Source organism: Mustela putorius, unplaced genomic scaffold, assembly GCF_011764305.1.
Source record: "Mustela putorius furo isolate JIRA1106 unplaced genomic scaffold, ASM1176430v1.1 tig00003853_pilon_pilon_pilon, whole genome shotgun sequence".
NCBI classification, from domain to species: domain Eukaryota; kingdom Metazoa; phylum Chordata; class Mammalia; order Carnivora; family Mustelidae; genus Mustela; species Mustela putorius.
Genome location: NW_025422005.1, coordinates 74,626,552 through 74,648,854, shown reverse-complemented (window position 1 = coordinate 74,648,854; position 22,303 = coordinate 74,626,552). Strand labels below are relative to the sequence as shown.

Sequence of the window (22,303 nt, the reverse complement as noted above, 5' to 3'; positions counted from 1 at the left end):
TCATTTTTTTAAAAATGATTTTATTTACTTGGCAGAAATTACAAGTAGACAGAGAGGGAGGCAGAGAGAGAGGAGGAAGTAGGCTTCTTGCCGAGCAGAGAGCCCAATCGGTATGAGGCTCGGAGCAGAGAGCCGGATATGAGGCTCGATCCCAGGGTCCTGGGCTCGATCAGACCTAACAGTTAAGGTTTTAACCCACTGAGCCACCTGGGCGCCCCTCTTTTGAGGCAAACATTGTACTAAGTTCTCTGTACTTCAGCTATCAAATTTGCAAAGGCCATGAAAAAAAAATTAGGATAACGCCCACATCTCCCTGCCTCAGGGGTGCAGAGTGCTCTCCCAAGGTTTTGTTTCATCTCCTGCCAACTCTAAAAGTGTGTGCAAAGCAGATACTATTACCCCTTGCACCGAAAGGAGAAGGAACGTGCCTAAGAAGAAACAGCTTGCGAGCTGTTGACAGAGTCAGCATCGACACCTGTTCTGGTTGACCTAAGTGAATTTCTCTCTTTATTCCAAATTCCTTAAGCGGAATCACCCCTCTGGGCAAGTAAGGACTGCGCTCAAACTGGCGTTAGCTGACTTCAGGCTGGGGGGTGGGAGGGTAGTAAACTCTCGGGAATGCGGGCTTTGCCCCCCCCCTCCCCCAAGGCCGGGTTGTCTTTGTATTTCGGCTCAGTCTAGTTGAGGGTATCTCTGGCGTAGCCTGTTTGTAGAGTTACCTTGAGAATTCTCCTAAGTAGTTTTGTTGATTCGCTCAGCAACACAGCAAATCACAGAGACGGAATAGGAAAATAAGAAAACGCAAAGCACGTGGCGTACAGAATCTCCCTTTCTTGGCCTTTCTCCCGACCCGTAGCCGCGCCCTATTACGACTGCGTGAGGGGGGGGCTCGCCTATAAATGCCCGTCTTGTAGCGTCTCGTCGCCACAGTCTCTTCCTGTTCTCGGTGCGTCTGTTGTGGCTTCTAGCTGGGACCGCAGTGGCCGTGAAGATGGCGTCTACCAGCCGGTTAGTACGTCTGGCCGAGCCGGGCTACCAAGGGGCGGGCGGAGAGTGGCAGAGTTGTTAGGCGGCCACCGGGGCTGCCGCGTTGGGCAAAGCGCTCCGGAGGTGCGGGGAGAGGCGGCTGACTGGCTGGCCGACCCGGACAAAGGCACTTCCAGACGGCAGGGCTGTCAGGGGTGTCGCAGGGGGTACCGAGCCGTCGGCGTTACCATTCCAATGTCCTGGCTTGTTTTCTCGCCCAGGCATCACCCTGCGGGGGCCCCTGTGTCCCCAGCCCCTGGTTTCGCGTCTTTGGGGGATATTTAAACCGTGTTTTTTCTTGTTAATTTTTTCTACGCTTGTTTTTTCAGCTGTGGCTCAACCGGCCCACGATCTTTTCCAAAGAGCGGGAAAGGGTTAGTTCCAGGCCCTTATTGATCTGACAGCTAGAAAGTTAGGGACGTCAGCCTGATGGAAACTGATTACCATCCCGGAGGCCTTCTGAAATGGAAGCTAGGGCATTTCCGAAGAGTTGATAAGTTCCCTTCTAAGAGGTTTATTTATTTATTTATTTATTTAACAAACGTCTTCTGCATATTCCTGAAGAAAATTTTGCCTGCAGAAAATCACTTACATATGCTGGGAAGTCACTCTCTAAAATATTTTAAACATGTGAAGTACTCCTATCTACAGGAAATGCATGCAGTGCCCTTAGAGGCAGCCTTTAATCCTGTGATCTGAAAAATGCTTGTAGACCCTAATTATATCTCTCATTACTACTATGAGGTAGATATTAGTATTTTTGCATCAGTGTAAACTGAGTCATGGCAGTGTTGACTTCTCCAAGGTTAGTGTTAGAACTAAGTGTAGAATCTCTTATCTATTTCCTGTTATCACACAGTTGGCCTCTAGTTAACTCAGAATGTATTAAAAGTATCAACTTAGTTCTATAGCTTCTGAGAGGTACCTTTGACATAATTTTTCTGAATTTATTATCATCTGTGGAATTGAGTTCCCAATGAAGGCTGTTATCACCAAATAGCAAACTGGAGAAGTCCAGGCTCTTTTGTGGTAACTCCTAAGACTTACTGCTTTATGTTACTGTACTTTATTTAAAAAAAAAAAAAAAAAAAAAAGGTGTCGGGGAGGCAGTGTTAGCTAAAACAACTTGTTTAAGGAAACAACTCTTAAAGCCAATGACAGTCTTGTTTACTGATTGTAATTCTATGATTGAATGCTCAAATCATTCTGTCTGGGTGTGGCTCCATTGGGAAAGGCTACCTTGTAGGTAAGTGGAAAACTTCAGCTTCCCAAAGATACCTATATATGACTTTACATTCTCTCATGGCAGTAGATCTGAAAGGTAAATGTGGTCTTATTTGGGCACAGCTTTTCCACATAATAGGACAGGAAATTGTGTGTGTTAGAAAAATTTGTAGCAGTTAAATATAGTAAGTTCAAGAGAAAGATTCTTTACCAAGAGAATACACTTTCCTTTGTGTGCCATTATTTTCTTTGTTAAAAAATAATCTTGGAAATAAATTTTTTCCGGACACATCCAGGTCTTAAATAGATGTGTCATTGCAGTTGTCTATTTAGAGTTTTTCTGCCAGTGAGAACGAAGGTAAATTTTAGTATTTCTGACGTTAGCTTTTTTCCCCCTGAGTAAGATGTAGTTATTAGGTTATGAAACTGCCTGTGTTTTCACAGAGGAAAGCCAAATGTTGTGAGTTCAAAGCTAAACTCCACCACTATTCTATGATTTTAGGCTAATCATTCTCTGAGTTTAATGTTTAGTAGGGAAATAACCCTTATTTTGTAAGGTTGCTTTGAAGATTAATATATATGTAGCACTGGATAGACAGTAAGCACCCAATAAATAATAGCTATAAAGTGAGATTTGGGTTTATCTGGCTCCTTGGGGACTCTAAATTGTTTTAATGTCATTGGTCGTTGTTTCTTCTTTCCCTTTCATTTCTCTCCCTTACTTCCCTCCCCCACTTTGTGGAACCCTACTTTGTGGTTCCTCTTTTGTATTATTCTTGTGGGTTTTCTGATTAAAGTTGACTATTGTGATTCATTTTATTTTGGATAGGTAACATACAAATATTGCAAAAAGAAGAAAAGTGAAAAGCAGTTTCTTTTCTTCTCTAGCTCTCAGCCATCTAATTCTCCCCCGAAACAGCCATTATAACCAGTTTTTTTTGTGTTTTCCTAATGATTCTATGATTTAACAGGCTTGTTTAACCTCTCTTCTTCCCCCAAGGTCTGTTGTAAACAGTTTGCTGCCTTGCTTTTTATCTTTTTCGTGAAGTTTTCACATACCTTTTAAGTGCACACTTCAATTACAAAACGAGCACATAAACATAGCTACCACCCAGGTCAAGAAATTAAATACCACTAGCACCCTGGAAGCCTCCTCGTGACCTCAGCCATTACCCCTTTTCCAAAGATAACCACCTCCCAACTTCTAACACCATAGGTTTGTTTTGCCCACTTTAAAGTTTCTATAGATGGCCCATGTTTTTCTTCTGTGTCTAGTTTCTTTTGATCAGCATTTTGAGAGTCATCTTTGTTACTGCGTGTAAGTGTAATTCATTTTTTTCCCCAATTTTGTATAAAATCCCTAGGGGCGCCTGGATTGTTCAATTGGTTAAGCATCTGACTCTTGGTTTTGGCTCAGATCATGACCTTCCTTGTGGGATCGAGCCCTGCGCCAGGGCTCTGTACTCTGTGTGGAGTCTGCTTCAGATTCTCACTCCCTCTTCCTCACACTTTCTCTCTCTCTCAAATAAATAAATAAAATCTTTTTAAAAAATTCCCTAACTTACTCTTTTTACTTAGAGTATTGAGATGTTTACATATCATTTATGTACATACACAAGATGTTCTACTTTTTTAATAATGCAAAATAAATTAGTCCGTATCCTTGTATGCTGTGTGCCATATGGCTGCCTATTTGTAATTACAAGTAGGCAGTAAGCCTATTATTCTGCAAAGATTTTTCCTTTATTTCAACAGTTTTTCATAATTTATACTGAATTTATCATACTTCATTAAAATATTTCCGTGATAGGAATTTATGGAATAAGTGTGTCTATAAAACAAACCTCTATCCCCCATTTTCCCAATGAAAAGATCCAAGACATGTTTTGGTTAACTTGAATATATACATTTTGGGGATGTGGAATATTAGTTTTCAGTGGGAATCAGCTCTGTTGAGAATTAACAATTATATTTGCTGACATTTGAAAATTTATCCAAAACCCACAAATACCTGCTTACTTACTGTAAGAATGGTTAATGATGTCTTTTAATGTATATTTGTGGGGTGTTTTGTTTTTGTTTTTTCAAAAAATTTTATGGGGCGCCTGGGTGGCTCAGTGGGTTAAAGCCTCTGCCTTCGGCTCAGGTCATGATCCCAGGGTCCTGGGATCGAGTCCCATGTCGGGCTCTCTGCTTAGGGGGGAGCCTGCTTCCTCCTCTCTCTCTCTGCCTGCCTCTCTGCCTACTTGTAATCTCTGCCTGTCAAATAAATAAATAAAATCTTAAAAAAAAGAACAAAAGATTTTATTTGTTAGCACAGGTGCAGGAGAGAGAGAGAATGAGAGCAGGAGCCCCTAGGGGCAGGAGGAGGGAGAGGATCCCAAGACCCTGAGTTTATGACCTGAGTCAAAGGCAGAAGCTTAACCGAATGAGCCACACAGGCGCACCTAGGTGTATATTCGTGATGACCGTAACATAACCTGTGTTGTAGTATTTCAACTGAACTTTTAAAGAGGACTTATTTTCCATGATATCAAACACTTATGATTGTGAGAGAAATAACTACTAAATCTATGTAAAATATCTTTTTTGCTTTTTATTTTATTTTTAATTTATTATTATTTTTTAAAATAAGCTCTATGCCCAGTGTGGGGCTTGAACTCCACAACCCTGAGATCAAGAGTCAGATGCTCTCCTCACTGAGCCAGCCAGGCACCCCTCTTGCTTGTTAAAACTGATTCTTTTATGTCATTTAAGATTGATGTGTCTCCCCAAACTGCTTCATTTTCAAATTAGAATAATTGGACACATTAGTACCATCACAAATAGATTAAAAAGTAGCTTTTGAAACCATTTCTTGAATGGTAGCAAACTCATTTTTTGGACTAAATGAAATCTTCAGGTCTTAAGTTCAGCAGAGGCACATCTGTCACACTCCCACTTGTTAGGTTCAGTGCTCTCTTCTAAATCTATTACTAAAATATCCAGCAAGTAGGAAAAAAACAAAAACAAAACAGACTTGAAATTCATTCTCTCACAGGGAAATAAGTGATAAGTCACACAAAACAGATGATTATATGTAAATGTCACAAGTTAACGGTAGCCAGTCATTTCTCTGCTAATTAAGATTTTTTTTAAAGATTTTATTTATTTATTTGACAGAGAGATAAAGAGACAGACACATTACAAGTAGGCAGAGAGGCAGGCGGAGAGGGGTAAGCAGGCTCCCTGCTCAGCAGAGAGCCTGAAGTGGGGCTCGATCCCAGGACCCTGAGATCATGATCCCAGGACCCTGAGCTGAAGGCAGAGGCTTAACCCTCTGAGCCACCCAGGTGCCCCGCTAATTAAGATTTTTAAAGATCCTAGTAGCCTGCCTGTTAAGAGAAAAAAGACTTACTTTCCATTTAGGTTTTGAAAGCCTTCCATGTCTGCCAACCATTAACTGTTTTTAGAAAAAAGAATTCTAATGGAATCTATCTGTGTTAATTACTAGCTGGAATTAAAAGTTACCTAACTGGGATGTTTACTTTGAAGATTTAGCTTGTGTATTATACATGTATAGTATTGAGAAAGTATTCAAAATTTTCCTTTATCCCTCCTTCCCCTGCCCACAAAAAACTACTTTGTTACATGTTGGTTGGGAAAATATATATATATTTTTTATTCCATTTAGCTTGGATGCTCTTCCAAGAGTCACGTGTCCAAACCATCCAGATGCGATTTTAGTGGAGGATTACAGAGCTGGTGATATGATCTGTCCAGAATGTGGCCTCGTTGTTGGTGAGTAGTTATTATGGTTTTAATTGAAATCACTATTTTGGGTACTTGGCTTTTGTATATTTCCCAAAGTTTCTTTTAATGAATACATTTTGATTTTTTTCCCCTACAGGTAATTCATTATACAACTAACAAAAAGAATTAGGGAAAAAACAAGAGTAAAATCAGAGATACCATATTTTCTTGTGTATACAGATGTATATGCTTCATAATGTGGGATATTAAGGAATATTTAAAATCGAGACAGCCAATCCAAAAGAAAAGGCCCTCAGTCTTCAGTTTCCTGAGTCCTTAGGTTTTTGTTTTGTTCTGTTTTTAAGATTTTCTTACAGAGTAAAGATTTTCTTTACAGAGAAAGTGCATGCGCCTGTGCCCTAACACAGAGAGAGAAAGAGAAGCAGACTCCCTGATGAGTGAGCCGAGAGCCTGAGACAGGGTTCAATGATCCCAGGACCCCGAGATCATGACTTGAGCCAAAGGCAGAAGCTTAACTGGTGGGGGGAGGTGGTGACACACTTGTGTTTATGAAATAATAAGGTGCACCTGGGTGGGCCAGTCAGTTAAGCATCTGACTCTTGGTTTTGGCTCAGGTCATGATCTCAAGGTTGTGGGATCCAGCCCCACATCAGACTGTGTGCTCAGCATGGAATGTGCTAGAGATTTTCCCTCCCTGTCCCTCTTCTGCCCCTCCCCTTGCTTGCTCACTCTCTCTCTGTAAAAATAAATAAGTCTTTTTTTTTTTTTAAGTGAATAAATTTAATCGATTTTTGTGGCTTTTAGATATTTTTTTATTTTATTTTTTATTTTATTTTTTTAAAGATTTTGTTTATTTGACAGAGATCACAAGTAGGCAGAGAGGCAGGCAGAGAGGGGGTGGGGGAAGCAGGCTCCCTGCCAAGCAGAGAGCCTGATGCGGGGCTCGATCCCAGGACCCTGGGTTCATGACCTGAGCTGAAGGCAGAGACTTTAACCCACTAAGCCACCCAGGCGCCCCACTTTTAGATATTTAAATAGGATCTGTTTTAGAGTAATCAATGTGTATCTATACTGAGTCTCATTCAAAGCCTTTTAGTTAATGAATCCAATCACTTATGTAGAGTGATTTATTTATGAACTTCTGATATAAAATTGCTGTTGTCAAAAATACTGCTTCTTAAAATTTTCATTTTGTTCTTGCTTGCTCACTTATCCAGATATGTAGCCGAATTTTGAATAGAGATGGCCTGTTCTAAAATTATTCTTACGGTGGGATTGCAGCTAGCACCTTAAAAAAGGAGTGATACTTAGCCATTTGAAATACTCAGAAATGAAATTGATAGTAGGACTATGGGACATACAACAGAAACATTGGTGGCGATATATTGTGGAATTGTCTTATTTGGAAGACATCTGTAATACTCATCCAGGTAGGCTGCTTGCCTCAGACCTCCAGTGGGAGTTTTAAATCATACAGAGTCACTAATAGGAATTAAAATCCACTTACAATTAATTGAATTCTACTCAGTAAACAATACTAACAGCTTATACATGCTGGGCACAGTTTTAAATGATTTATGTATTCACTCAGTTTATCCTCAGAGAAGACTTTGAGAAGAGTACTAATATTATATTCATTTTGGAGATGAGAAACTGAAGTTGAGTGTGGCAGTGATGCTCCACTGTCTGCGTAGAGTCAAATTTCTATCCTAGATTGCCTTTCCTAGTAAAATGAGTTCAGGGTGAGATAGGCATCCTGTGAGCCACCACCTGTTTTATATATGACCTGCCTGCTAAGCATGGCTTTTACATTTTAAAGAGGTTGAAAAAAATCAAAAGGATAATAATGTTTTGGGACATATGAAAATAATACCAAATTGAAATTTAGTATCCGTTACCCATACATAAAGTTTTACTGGACCCAGCCACACTTCTTGGTATCTGTTGTCCATGACTGCTTTAACATTATGACAGCAGGATTTAGTAGTTGCAACAGAAACCAGATGTGGGGCGCGCTCATCACATCACATCACACTGCTGCCCAGTGCACTGTAAATCCCACTAATGCAGTTAAAACTCCTCAGCATCTGAGTACAAAGCCTGTCTCCATACTGCAACATTTTATTTTGTTACCATTGCATACCCATTGTGTCAAAACAAAAAGGAAAAAAGTGAACTTCGAAAGTCATGCTTCTAAGGTACAGTGGAGTGTGGGGTTTTTTTGTTACTGAATTAGATGGCAAGCGCTGTATTTATTATGCAGTGATACCATAGCTCTGCTAAAAGAGTGCAGTTGACATTACCAGATAAGCACTCACTATACCAACTCAGTAATAACAATGATCAGAAAACTTAGAAAATCTCATCACAGCAGAATTTCTTCACAAAAATCACAGAATAAAAATAAGGCTGCAGTTAAAGTAAGTTTCTGAGTGGCTTATTCATAGCCCATGCAGGGAAAGCTATTTACCAATGATGAGTTAACTAATTTCGTGTTTGATTGTCATAGCTGAAGAAACATGTCCAGAAAAAATAAACTTAAGATGATTCGCCTCCATGAAAAAAACAGTTGCCTGAAGAGTTGAGGACTCTGGGAGTGACATCAATAGTCAATTAAAAGTCCAGGCAAATTTCAAGTATTTCCCCTGGACTCTTGATACTAGATTAGATGTTACTGAGTTGTTTGTTCAAGGTGACAGTGCAGTTTTTAAGAGTTTGAATCATCTGCATAGGAGAAACTATTTTTAAAGAAGTTATAAAAATGCTAATTCAGTACAACCTGAAGGGGAGTCTGCTAAGATGGGTTACAAATGATGGTGGTAAAAGTGCATGTGGAAGAAGACTTGGACAAATTTCAAAGATTATGAAAATATAAGATTTTTAAAGCCTGTAGTTCTGTATTCATCAGCAGATACATTGTAGAGAAGGTTTGAATCTGTCATATTGCTGATCAGTAACAGTATCAGTAGTGAACTTCATTCACTCTCAGGGACTTAACTGTCATCGCTTCTGTGAATCATTGTCAGAAATAGACTTGCCTACCACATAGTAATTTGATAGTTTAGCAGCAGCAAAGCTTTCTTGTAATTGTTTTTGAGCTCAGGGCCAAGTTGAAATTTTTCTAGATGCAGTACTGCCTTGAACCACTGCTACTGAACACTGAATGCCTTTAGAAATTAGCTTTTGCTCTAGACTTGTAACCTAGAATTGTAAGGAAAAATTGTACCTATATGTTAAAACTGCACTGTAGGAAAATTAATTTGACAATAACTAACATTATTTGAATCACAAATAACGTCAAATTAATGTATTTTATATACTTTCATTGCTGTCAGAAGTTTAAACAGGAACTAGGATCTTCATTCCCACACCAATCTGAAGCAGGTATATTTTCCAAACTCAAACTACATTTTAATCAGTGTTTTTCAGACCCGGATGCAAAGGAAAATTTTCATATTTCAGAATCCATTTAACTCTGCAATTAAGGAGCTCCCACCTAACCTTCAATTGGGAGTGATTAATCTACAATGTAATGACATGTTAAAAGGCAAAATATCAGAAGAATGTAATAAAATTCTATAAATGCCTTTCAAGCAATGAATATGCTCAATTAAAACCATATACTTGCAGATTAATATCAGTATTTGGCAGTGCTTATCTGTGTGTGAAAAAGACTTTTTAAAAAATGAAATACATAAATTCCTGTTAACACAGCATTGACAGATGAACATTTGTAATTGATTTTGATGATAGAGAATGCTAACCAAATTCCAATTAAGTGAAGTATTTTCACACCAAAAGAGAATTCTATTCTTTCTCAGTAGTAGATACGTATTACAACAAACTATTATTATATTTTTAATTTCATTAATTAAAAAATTAATGGAGTTTTCCTCTTTATGTAAGTGCTTCAGTTTAGCCTCTTGACCCACAAAATCTAAAATATTTGCTATTTGGCCCTTCACAGAAAATGTTTGCCTGCTTGTAAGTTGAATGAGAGCATTCTAATTCCCACAGTATTAAGATCAAACTGATAGTATGTTAGAGTGAGACTGAGACAGAGGACTGAACATAATTTCCGCTGTCCTAAATGTAGTCATTTAAAAAATGGTGCAGAAATTTTGCTTCAGCCCTTCTGTCAGCTTCATTTCTACTTCAGACTAGCAAGATGGTTGTGTAAGATGAACCAACTGGAGAAGGAAGATCTCTAGTCCACAAGGCTTACATGCTTTTTTGTGCTTGGAATCCCTAATTTTTACTTGCATTTTTCTGCTTCTATCAAACCAAAGGAAGTTAATTATCTTTCAGTTTGCTTTTATTTACTTATCAGTCTTGAACACCAGCATTGGAGCTACTATATTGTATGCTAATTAAAGCAACTGGCCTAATTGTGAGGCCTGAAAATTAAAAAATATAATCTGATTAAACTTCCTTTCTATATGAAGAAATATCTTTTTGTGATAATTGGTTTCTCTGACATCAAATACAACAACAAACAACTGTTTTAAAATACACAGTAGCCTCATTCATGTATTTGTGGTTCAGTGTATAATTTAACCTGCAGTGGGTCCTGCAAGTGAAGGATCCATTCCGCGAGGGCGGCCAGGCAGGAGTCTGCTAGGAAAGTGCCGTTTTGTTGAAGAGAACACCAGATTATATTGAGAAGAACTTAAATGAACATGACAGTCCATGAGTCTAAATTTTAAAAATACGTGTACGTGTATACATATATACACAAACGCATATATTGCTGTCTTAGAGCCATCATAAATTGAGGTTGTGTTCTGTATTTAATTAGCTTTGCATTAACTTGCTGGTTTAAAGGCGTATGCTCTCTGTTGCCAGCTTGGTTCTGCCTTTATGCTATGGAGGCAGGGCAGAAATGAGTCTGGGCACATATTCTGCAGTCCACTAGGGCATAAAATTTGCAGCTTTTTCATATTTAAGATATTGATATTCAATAGAGATTTAAATCCAGGTCTCGTCATGTGCTTCCTAATAAATAATCTTGGTTTACACGGTTTGAATATGCTTGCCATAACATTTTACCTTATGTGAAACTTTCCAGATTATATCATTCTATTGAATAAGCATTTTCGATAGCCTTTGATTTAAATAATCAGACAACCTTAGAAACTGGGAACTCTTAGAATTGTTTTTGAACAAGTCTATACTTAATATTTAATTTGTGCTTAAATTTGGGGCAGTCTGTTGTCACTAACTCCTCTTAATTTCAAACTCAACACTAGCTACTAGTGCTCAGCTGCCCTCTTCAGAGCCATATATTACCCCTCTCAACAGAGCCATTGCCATCATATTTTTTTGTGAAATAATTCATAATATGAAGAAAAATACTTATCTCCTATGATGATAAACTGCCTTCTCTCCAGTCTCTTAACAACACTTTTCTCACTGTCCTTCAAGCCTTCATTCATGGGCTTCTTGAGGCCCGCCACTCGGTCTCAAAATTGGTACTCACAGTGTTTTAGGCTTTTCTTAAAGCAGTTTATAACTTTGAGGAACCAGTTTCTGTTTCAATTACACGACAAGCTACCTGAGAACTTAGTGGCATATACAAACCATTTTATGTTGGTTATGATTTTATGGGTCAGTAATTTGGGAAGGACTCCTCGGGGCCATTGTTTCTTTCCACATGGCACTAGCTGGACTTGGAGGATCCACTCCCATGATGGTTTTTTCTTTTTCTTGCCTTTTTTTTTTTTTTTTTAAATAAGATTGTATTTATTTATTTGACAGAACACAAGCAGGGAGCGACACAGGGAGAGGGAGAAGCCAGCTCTCTTTGCCAAGCCAGGGTCCTGGGATGGAAGGTACATCCTTGGTCATGATAATTTGAGTCCTTCACATACTAACACACTAGTCAGAACCAGTCATAGGGCCCACCTAGATTAGAAGGGGTGGAGATACAGGTACCACCTCAGTGTGAGATAGATAAGGTCATGTTTCTGAAGAACATGTTGATGAGAGATTATTGCTGCTATCTTTGGAGAATAGTTTGTCAAGCATTCAGTGTCTTTTAATATTTTCCCCATGTTTAAGTCGTTGTGTGATATTTAGTTTCATCTGTACTTGGGACGTTCCCAATAGTTTGTGACTATTTTTAATACTATTTAACATGTAATAACTGTCTAACTGACTAGGAAGAGTCAATTTTATTTTTTATTTGAATTACATGATTTTTATTTTAAACATGGAAAGTGCTATGATTTGTCGCTGGCTATTTAATCTTACAATTGATCCGTAGGATATTGGTAGTGATCTCAAAATAAGGCTAGTTTTTAAAGCAAATCTTTGTCATTTCTACAATGAAACTCTTGGCTCTACTGCACTGTTTTGTGGGGTTTTCCCCACATATCCTAAGTGTGATTTTGTCACTGTAAAAATTGAGCACTAGGTGGCAGTATAATCATATTTAGACTATCATTTTGTTCATAAATTTGACCTTGTAAGTTGTTTCTAGTCCGCAAAGTATTAGGTTAGTAAGCTGCTGTAATAGTTGTTAAAACACAAAATTGGTTTTGACTTTTATAAATTAGGATTTCAAATAAGGTATTTAGATCTAATGGTATCATTTCTACTTAAAACTACTTATGTGCCATTTAAAACTGAAGTCTTTCATTGTCCTTTAGAGGAATACAAGGAGAATACCAGAAAATAGTAAAGTTAGATTTAAATGAGGAAAATGACCCAATTTAACCTCTCATTCCTAAAGTCTTTCTGGATATTGTTTATATCAGTGCATCTGAAGCAAAAATGTGCATTAAGAATCAGTTGTTTAAGATTCCAGACCCCATTTCTTGAAATTCTATCTCAGGTCATACATCAGTAACATTAAAGAAACATTAAGAAATCCATACTATTGACGTTCCAGTTTACCACATTTTTTGAGATCTTCTGTACTTTTGGAGTTTTTACCTTGGTTTCCATATTTTCCATGTCTCCAGACTGCAAATTACTATAGGGCAGAGATCTCGTGTGTCCATAGCTCCTAGTATAACTAGTGGCATTCGTGAGCTGTGGAACTATAACCAAGTAACATAATTTTTCCAAGCTTAACTTTCTTCATGTGTAAAATAAGTCGCAACCTCCCCTCCAACCCCAAAGTCCAAAACGGGGAGCAGGTACCATACAACTCAGCATTGTTAGGAATTGTTAAAAATTAAATGAGATAATGTAGAAAATGTATAGTATGAAATTTCAGTGATACATATTTTGGGGTTACAAGTATTTTTCTTGCAGAAAAAGCAGGTTATTCTAAGTCTATGATGCCATTCATCATAGCAAGTCAGTTGCAAAATTTGAGTGGGTCTGCCATATGCAGTGCTTTCTAACTGTAGCGTTTTAAAGATTGCCAGATTACCATCTTTAAATTTGCATTACAGTGTTTCCTAAAGGAGAAAATTGAGGAATACTCACTTTCAGATTCTTGCTTTGGTACCTCCTGTAAGCCCTCAGAGCCAGGCTTCTTACCTAATTTTGAATTTTCCGTTTAGATGCTACTTTACCTTAAGCATCAGAGAATTACTAACCTTACTGGATTAACACAACCACTCTGAGGGAAACTGAGGCTTGGAGTACTTAGGTAATTAGCTCAAGATTTCACATCTAGTAAGTGATAGAGCCACTCAAATCCAGATCTGTAGGACTTAACTAGCCTGTTTCTGTTAAGGCACTGTGCTGGTCAGGGGGAGGGATAGAGCTCAAATGCTCTAAGTAAGCTCTGAGCAACTTTTTGGCTAGTATGTGGAAGGAGGAGGTGCATTAGCACAACATAGCATGGTGAAAGCTCTATTCCAGATCTTCCCAGTTTGGTGAGAACACAAAGGAAGGAAGCAGTGACTTCCTGGGGAAATTACGGTTGAATTTACACTGAAACATCATTAAGTGCGGGTAAGGGTTTGTGGAGGGAAGGTCATTCCAAGTGGAGGGGAAAAGAAACATGCCCATAGGATAGAAGCCTGAGAGTGTTAGTATGTGAATGACTCAAATTATCATGATTAAGGGGGCGCCTGGGTGGCTCAGTGGGTTAAAGCCTCTGCCTTCAGCTAGGGGTCATGATCTCAGGGTCCTGGGATCGAGCCCCACATCGGGCTCTCTGCTCAGTGGGGAGCCTGCTTCCCTCCTCTCTCGGCCTACTTGTGATTTCCCTCTGTCAAATAAATAAATAAATTCTAAAAAAAAAAAAAAATTATCATGATTAAGGATGTACCTTCCATCAGAACTGCAGTTCCTTAGCTTTGATACTGCTGTTGCTGCTGCCAACCTGCCTGTATTTGAGGAAATAAGAGATGTATTTGGATTCTCAGGGATGGAATTATAATGCATGTTCCTTTCCAAAAGTAATTATACTCTCAACTTGCACAGCTTTTTGTGTTTAAAGTATCTGTTGACCAGATATCTCTTGAAAATTGTCTTTAATGCAAGCTTTCTGTTAAGAATGTACAGTAACTCTAAACTAAAAATTAGGATTCTTTGAAATAGTGTAAGAAGGAATGGTAGGAAGGGGTAGATGACTAAGGAAGATGTGGAAGCTAATGATGCATTTCATTTTCAACATTAGATGTAACACATGTAATGTGTTGACCTAAACAGTTTTCCAAAGCATCTTAATTTTTTTAAATTAAAAAACTCAATGCTTGGTTACCTTGAGTAATGCATACTGATTATTGAACTTTTTTTTTTTTTAAGGATTTTATTTATTCATTTGACAGAGGGAGAGAGATCACAAGTAGGCAGAGAGGCAGACACAGAGAGGAGGGGAAACATGCTCCCCGCCGAGCAGAGAGCCCAATGTGGGGCTCGATCCTAGGACCTGAGCCGAAGGCAGAGGCTTTAACCCACTAAGCCACCCAGGTGCCCCTGATTATTGAACTTTTATAGTTGGCATGTTTTGGAAAGTTTTGTAGTTTCAAATTAAGTGGTTTATAAAAAATTTTTTTAAAGATTTTAAAATTTATTTATTTGACAGAGCACAAGCAGGGGAACAGCAGAAGGAGAGGGAGAAGCAGACTCTCCACTGAGAGGGGATCCCAATGTGGGACTTGATCCTGGGACCCCAGGATCATGACCTGAGCTGAAGGCAGACACCTAACTAACTGAGCTACTCAGGCACCAAATTAAATGGTTTTAATTAATCTACCTTTTGAAAACAAGTAATTTGAGAATGTTGTTCTAAGACTCCTACTTCTGAATTCTACCACTGGTTAAATACCAAAATGCTTAAATCACTTTCCAGGAAGGTAGCAGAAAGAATTGAAATTTAGGGTGATTGTGATTCCTCTTAATACTCTTTTTTTAAAAAAAATCCTTTATTAATTTACAAGAAAAACCAAAAACATTCTGAGGCTAGGTCAGGCCTAGAAGATCACACTCTCCATTGTTGGCTTTCTGGCTGCTTTTGGTATGTTGCAGTTTTCCCCTGCACTGTTTAGATTGTTACCATAAATCATTCTGATTTTAATATTGGACTACGAAATATCTCTGGTTGGATTTATAGTTTATAGCTTGCATGGTAAGGAGGTTAGATATTTATTTGTCTTAGGGCACTATTTAGACTATAAGGCAAAGTGCCTTGGTTCTATAGGACATTCTCTCTTACCTCCTTTCTCTCCTACCCCATTATTCCTTATAGTGGTAGAGGCCACTGCTTAATTGCCTGATATCTACTATCTCACTCTTCGTTTAGTAGTAGAATCCCCATGTTTTAACTGGGCATTTGGATGCCTAAACTTCCTATCCATGTACTAACCAGGCCTGACCCTGCTTAGCTTCCGAGATCAGACGAGTTCAGGGTGGTATGGCTGTAGACTGGATGCCTAAACTTCCTTATAGCTAGGTATGAACATGTGCTCTAACCAGTGGGTTGTAAGTAGAACAGGTATGTGCAACTTTAGATCCTGCCATAAGGGATATAACCTCCTTTTTTCTCCTTCCCACTGGCTAGAATACAGACGTGGTAAAAGGAACCACCAACAGGCATCTTACGCTGCAAATCCTACTCATGATAAAGAGGGCTTTTTAGGGGTGACTAAGTGGCTCAGTTGTTTAGGCAACTGCCTTCAGCTCAGGTCATAATCCCAGGGTCCCACATCAGGCTCCCTACTCCTCAGGGAGCCTGCTTCTCCCTCTCCCTCTGCCTGCCACTCCCTCTGCATGTGTTCTCTCTCTCTCTAAAATAAATAAAATCTTAAAAAAAAAAAAGATGGCTTATTAAAAAGATTGGAGGAGCTTGGGTCACAGTAGCCTAGGACTATTAACTGTAGACTGTAAATGTGAGAAAGTTCTGTCTTGTTTTTGCTACTATGATTTTTGCTTTAATTACAAATCTGTATCCTTCCTAATAAATTTCTAGAGTCCTGGGAATTTATTTTTTTTTTTTAAGATTTTTTATTTATTTGTTAGAGAGAGAGAGAGAGATACAGAGCGCAAGCACAGGCAGACAGAGTGGCAGGCTAGAGGCAGAGGGAGAAGCAGGCTCCCTGCCGAGCAAGGAGCCCGATGTGGGACTCGATCCCAGGACGCTGGGATCATGACCTGAGCCGAAGGCAGCTGCTTAACCAACTGAGCCACCCAGGCGTCCCCTGGGAATTTATTTTATTCGGGTCATCTGTTAACTGCCAGTGACTGTGGGTACCCAGAGAGACTGAGAATTCCTGGTGGCCGTAGATTGGAAGTTTTTCTGATATAACTGCCACCACTGGACATGGATTTGATAGTTCCTCAGTACAGAATGGATAAGCAGAAAAGTCAGTGTGAGGCTTATGAGTAAAAACTACAAAGACAATAAAATTCTGCCTCTGACATAGTTTACTAGAAGAAAGTTAGAAAATAACTTGTTTTTTATAATCAGTGAAATAAAGCTTCCATATTTCTATTAAATATTGTCAGAAAGAAATAAGGGAGCACAAAGAGACAAACACAGCAAAGCTGTTGTAGATAAATTGAATCCGTAAAGCAGAGAAGAAAGCTGAACATAAAGAGTGAATGAGAAGGTGCTAAAGACACGATAGCCATTATGGTACTACTTGAAGATCCAAGGGAATATGATAAAGTATTAAAGGTACAACAGAAAATGTTACATTTGTGGTATAAGATCCTCAGGGTTGCAAATCAAGAATCCCACACACTAGTGGGAGTATATCTTTTAAACCTTTTAAAAATGTCCTTAGTAAGACTTGGGAGGAACTAACCACTAAAGTTAACTCTGATTCCTTGGTTTATTGTAAGACAGAAAAAGGAAGTATTAGTACAATCTTTTTTTATGAATGTATACATAAATCCCAAAATACAGTGCTTAATTCTGCTTGCTGATTGTCCTGTAGAATAGCATTGATGACTGTTTGCTGATATTTCTGGTTCTTCTCCTTTGAGCCACATGATACATTTATGCTTTCCCACCCCCTTTGAAGTTAAGTATCATTCCCGTGACAGTCTTTGGCCAAGGACAGGTGAGTGGAAATGTTACTGTTAGAAACTGTTAAGTCAGTGCATAACTTCCCACCTTCTTTTACCCCCGTAACATCTCTCAAGTCGTAGGAATTCTGTCATTCTTGAATGAGGATGGTATAGAAAGCTGTCCTATCCCTGTATAGACATGTGGTATAAGAAAGAAATCTTCGTTTCAAGCCACTGACCTGAAATTATTTACTACTCCAGAATAACTTAATTTCTCCTAACATATAAGTGCTAGAAGACTAATAACCCACAAACAACTATGACTAGCTTTTATAATGTAAAAAATGTTTTGCTAAGATGACAGACATTTGATGAACTAAGCACATTCCTAATAGAAGATACTCTGCATTAGAGTAGAATGATGCTTTAATAGATGACTATTTCAGTTCACCTATTATTTTTATGAATAATGTTGAAATATTGGAGATATTTCTGTTTTAAATCAAAGGCATTGTTTTCAAAGTTCTGACAAGTGCTGTAGATATAAAATGGAAATGGAAGTTAAGGCAGTGGAAGAGGATTAAGTTCTTTGCTACTGATGGGATTCTATATCTAGAATATTCAGATCAAATTTTAAAAATTAATAGTCTATTAAAAGTAGCTGAATATAAGCATATAAAATATTATAGCAATTACTAGTTAGAAAATGGGATTTTTAACAGAAAAAAATTAGATCTAGTCATAAATGTGACATACATATAATCTGAAAGAAGAGCTTGAGAAAGAGTGTATTTCCTTGTCCAAGAAGATTGATAATATTTCTGCCATCCCCAAAATAATGGATAGGTTTGGTGCAGCTCAGTTCAAAATCAACAGTGTTTTGGTGGAGTGAACTTTTATTTGTAACGTATTGAGGTATAATTGCATGCAGTATAATGCTCAGATCCCGGATGTCCAGTTTGTGTCTTGACACTGCATATGCTGCTGTAATCTACACTAGTCAAGATGTTTAGACTATTTTCTTCCATTCTCAGAGTTCCCTTATGTTTCTTTCTAGTCTGTCACCTCTGTCCCCAACAGCAGCAACCACTGTACTGATTTCTACATTCATAGATTATTTTGTCTGTTTTTGAACTTTATATAAATAGTATCATATAGTATGATTTTTTTAGGCACTGGCTTTTGGGGGGCTCAGAATAGTATTTTGAATGCATTTACATTCATGATTCATACATTCATAATATCACTGCATGTATCATTAGTTTATTTGCTAAGGGATATCTCATTGTGTGCATTCTGTTAATGGACATTGGGTTGTTTCCAGGTTTTCGTAACATGAGTAATGCTACTATGAATGTTGTTGTATGAGATTTTTGTAGGTAAATATTTAAGAGTGGAAATGCCAAATCAGGAGGTAGGTGCCAATTGGCAATTATTCTCAAATTGTTCAATACAGAGATGAAACTTATTCTCTCTGAAATATGGTAAAAGTCTTAGTTCATTCTCTTTAGACAGCACTCTGATAGGTGGATTGAGAACTGTACTTGTGTGGAACAGACTCTACATATTGAGGCTGATGTGTAGATCAAAGTGGTAGTAGTCACACTCTAGATGGAGGAGCACTGCTGTTCTGGATATTATGGTAGTGGTATTATTTTGGCTATTACAGATTTTCATATATAGACTCTCTGGTGGTCGTTCTATAAAAATCAGTGTTTGATTAAGAACGGAACCAGTAAAAGTTGGTATGCTTCTCTTGCTTGTAGAACCTGAAAGGATATGGGAGGTTTTGTGTATGTATGTGTGCATGGGTTTTCGGCAGGCTGCTGCTTTGCCAGAGGTTGACTATGGCTGCCTTGTGCATTTACCCTTGAAAAGATTGTGTATTGTAGTTTTCTTCCAAAGCAACTTTTAAGATGCTGCCTAATGTAAGTTTTCTTCAAATGAAAATCCTTCATGCACTTTGGTTTTTCTTGAATGGTCTGCCCTATTTCATTACTCAGGCACTTCACTGATGGTCCAGTTATAGTTTCATGATAGGCTATTTGAATTATTTTGGAAATTTCATTTCTTATGAATGCTATGTTTTGAGCAGTAAAATATGAGAAGAGGAAATGGCTCTTAGCACAAATCACAAATTGTTGAATGAGGCATATAGATTGTTCCCACATATGTGGAAAAATGACATCACTACCAAGTTCTGGATTTTCTATTTATACTATCCTAGGCCAGCTTCCCACCACCCACCTTCCCCACAATCCATCTTTTTTTTTTTTTTTTTTTTAAGATTTTATTTATTTACTTGACAGAGATCACAAGTAGGCAGAGAGGCAGGCAGAGAGAGAGGGGGAAGCAGGCTCCCTGCTGAGCAGAGAGCCCAATGTGGGGCTCGATCCCAGGATCCTGGGATCATGACCTGAGCCGAAGGCAGAGGCTTTAACCCACTGAGCCACCCAGGCGCCCCTCCATCTTTCTTTTTAAAGGCAGTACAAAATAACCAATAAAAGAAACTCATGGTAGGTTATTTTGGGGCCAAAATGAAAATGCTATGAAATAAAGTATTAGACAAGATGCTTTATCTTTAGATTTCTAGAGCATACTTCCCTACCTTTTCGTTTATGCTATTCTCTTAATAAGTTCTTTAAACTATTATTAATGACATTTGATTTTTTTTTTTTTTGGACTTAGAATTTAGCAAGTAACTTCAAATATGAAAGCCATAGTAGTGTTTTTGTCTTGCATATGTTTGTGTGTTTCTATTTCTCTGACTAGGAAAATTAGATTCCCATTTTTCCCTTTGAAAACATAGTGCATGGGGCGCCTGGGTGGCTCAGTCAGTTAAGCGTCCAACTCTTGATTTCAGCTCAGGTCATGATCTCAGGGTCCTGGGATCCACTGCATTGGGCTCCAGCTCACCAGAGAGTCTACCTGAGATTCTTTCTCTCCCTCCCACTCTGCCCCTTTCCATTCCCCTTCAGCCCCTCCCCCAACTCATAAGCACCTTCTCTCTCTCTCTCTCTAAAACAAATCTTAAAAAAAAAAGAAAGAAAACAGATGTCTAGGAGGCTCAGTCAGTTAAGCATTTGCCTTCGGCTCAGGTCATGATCCTGGGGGCCTGGGCTCTCTGCTCAGCTGGGAGTCTGCTCCTCCCTTCCCCTCTCCCTCTGCAGTTCCACACCCCCCACCATGTAGTCTCTCACCCTTTTCACTCTCTCAAATAAATAAATAAATAAATAACCATTAAAAAAGAAAACAAAAGTTCAGGGTATCACTTTATTTGGCAGATGCTTTATTAAAAGGACCTAAACTGTTTAAAAATCTTCTCTTGTTTATGGTACAGATGTGTTGAATAGAGCTTTTCATGGAATAGGCACAATGTAATTTAATTTTAGGGAAAAATCTACACATGAATTAGAAAGGCAGAAAATACATATTCCAAAATATTTACAGAGGTTTTCTCTAGAGTTGAAATACAGGTAATTTCTTTCACTTATACATATATATATACACATATATACATACATACATATATATAACTAATATATATGTTGGTAAGCAAGCATTGTTATTCTTTTATAAAAAGGAAGAAAAATCAGTCTCTTTAAAGTGGTCTCTTTGAGACACGAACCTTGTTTAATTAATATTGCAGTGAGACTTAAGTCTATAATCATAGGTTTTGTTACTTTCAGGTAAGTTTTAGAACTTACAGAATTACTTCCCAAGTTTAGTGATGTTTGTTTTTCTCAGGAGGAGGCAGAGAAATCCATCGTGATGGTCCCATCCATTTAACCTTTCTGTCCTTATTTTGGGCCAGCTGCTCAATCTCTCATCCACTGAGGTTGCGCTATACACCACTCTCCCTGCTTCAGCCTTCCTTGGCCATTCTTACTTAATACAGGTCGGCATGTGGGGACCCTCCCTGTCATCTCAGTTCCCTTGTGACAAGAACACATGCTAATCCAAGTAATATCTGGTTACTCCCAAGTGAGCTGACTGTTCAAAAAAATAGTTTTCCAAAACCATCAGGAATGAATGATTCCATTGCACATTGACCTGCTTTCTTAACTATAACACTAGGATTAGATTATGATGATTATACTTGGAGTATAGCATTTTAATTAACTACATAGAAAACGGTTCAGAAGACTTAGCAGAGTCTACATTAATTTCCTTCCTTCTTTTCTCTTTGCTGTTCCTCTGATCAAATACTTGGAGCAGAGTACTCTGCTACTTTCAAAGTGTAATGTGAGACGAATGTTTTATAACCGGTGCCTCTCCTTATTCCTCTCACCAAAAGGAGGGAAATGTCAGAATATTCTGTCATCTTGTTTTCATTTTAGTAGCAGCAAATAGCTAAATATCAAGCACTCACTTTGAACTTTTTAATCACTTTACTTGTATTGTACCTGTATTTATTTAATCTTTACAATATTGAAATTGTAAGGTTACTGGGGAAATTTAAAGCTGAAAAATGACATAATTTGTCCAAGACTTAACGGCAAATGGTAGAGTCCATGCTCATAACCATTATGTTCTTGGCTGTCAGTACGAGAACTTTTTTTTAATTGCTGAGGTAACTGATTTCTGCTGTTCTGGTCTCCTTTCTGTTCAGGCAGCAGTGCAGTGGCCTGGTTCCTGCTTTCAGTTTTATCACACTTTGGTGGGAGAGTTCAGGCTTTACAGATGTAGTAGAGAACCAACAGGCTTTGGGATCTGAGGCACATTTTCTTTCTAGTTGGGTGATCTTAGGCCAATTAATTTTATTTCTAAAGTGGCAGTAAAAATGGCATCTACTTTTCGAGGCTCTGAGGATTAGAAGAGAACGTTCACACAACCACCACAGGTGCAAGTGTTCAGTGGTCACTCTTGTCACTGTGGAGATGTT

General features: G+C 38.3%; 1 protein-coding gene across 1 annotated transcript in view; it reads left to right on the top strand.

Annotated features, from left to right (window-relative positions):
* Positions 1-864: 864 nt before the first annotated feature.
* Positions 865-22,303, top strand: part of GTF2B (general transcription factor IIB) — a 33,102-nt gene continuing 11,663 nt past the window's right edge. The window contains exons 1-2 of the mRNA XM_004752648.3: positions 865-1,008; positions 5,924-6,030. Of these exons, the coding sequence (XP_004752705.1) occupies positions 992-1,008; positions 5,924-6,030 (124 nt within the window). The 5' untranslated portion in view covers positions 865-991. The remainder of the gene's footprint in view (positions 1,009-5,923; positions 6,031-22,303) is intronic.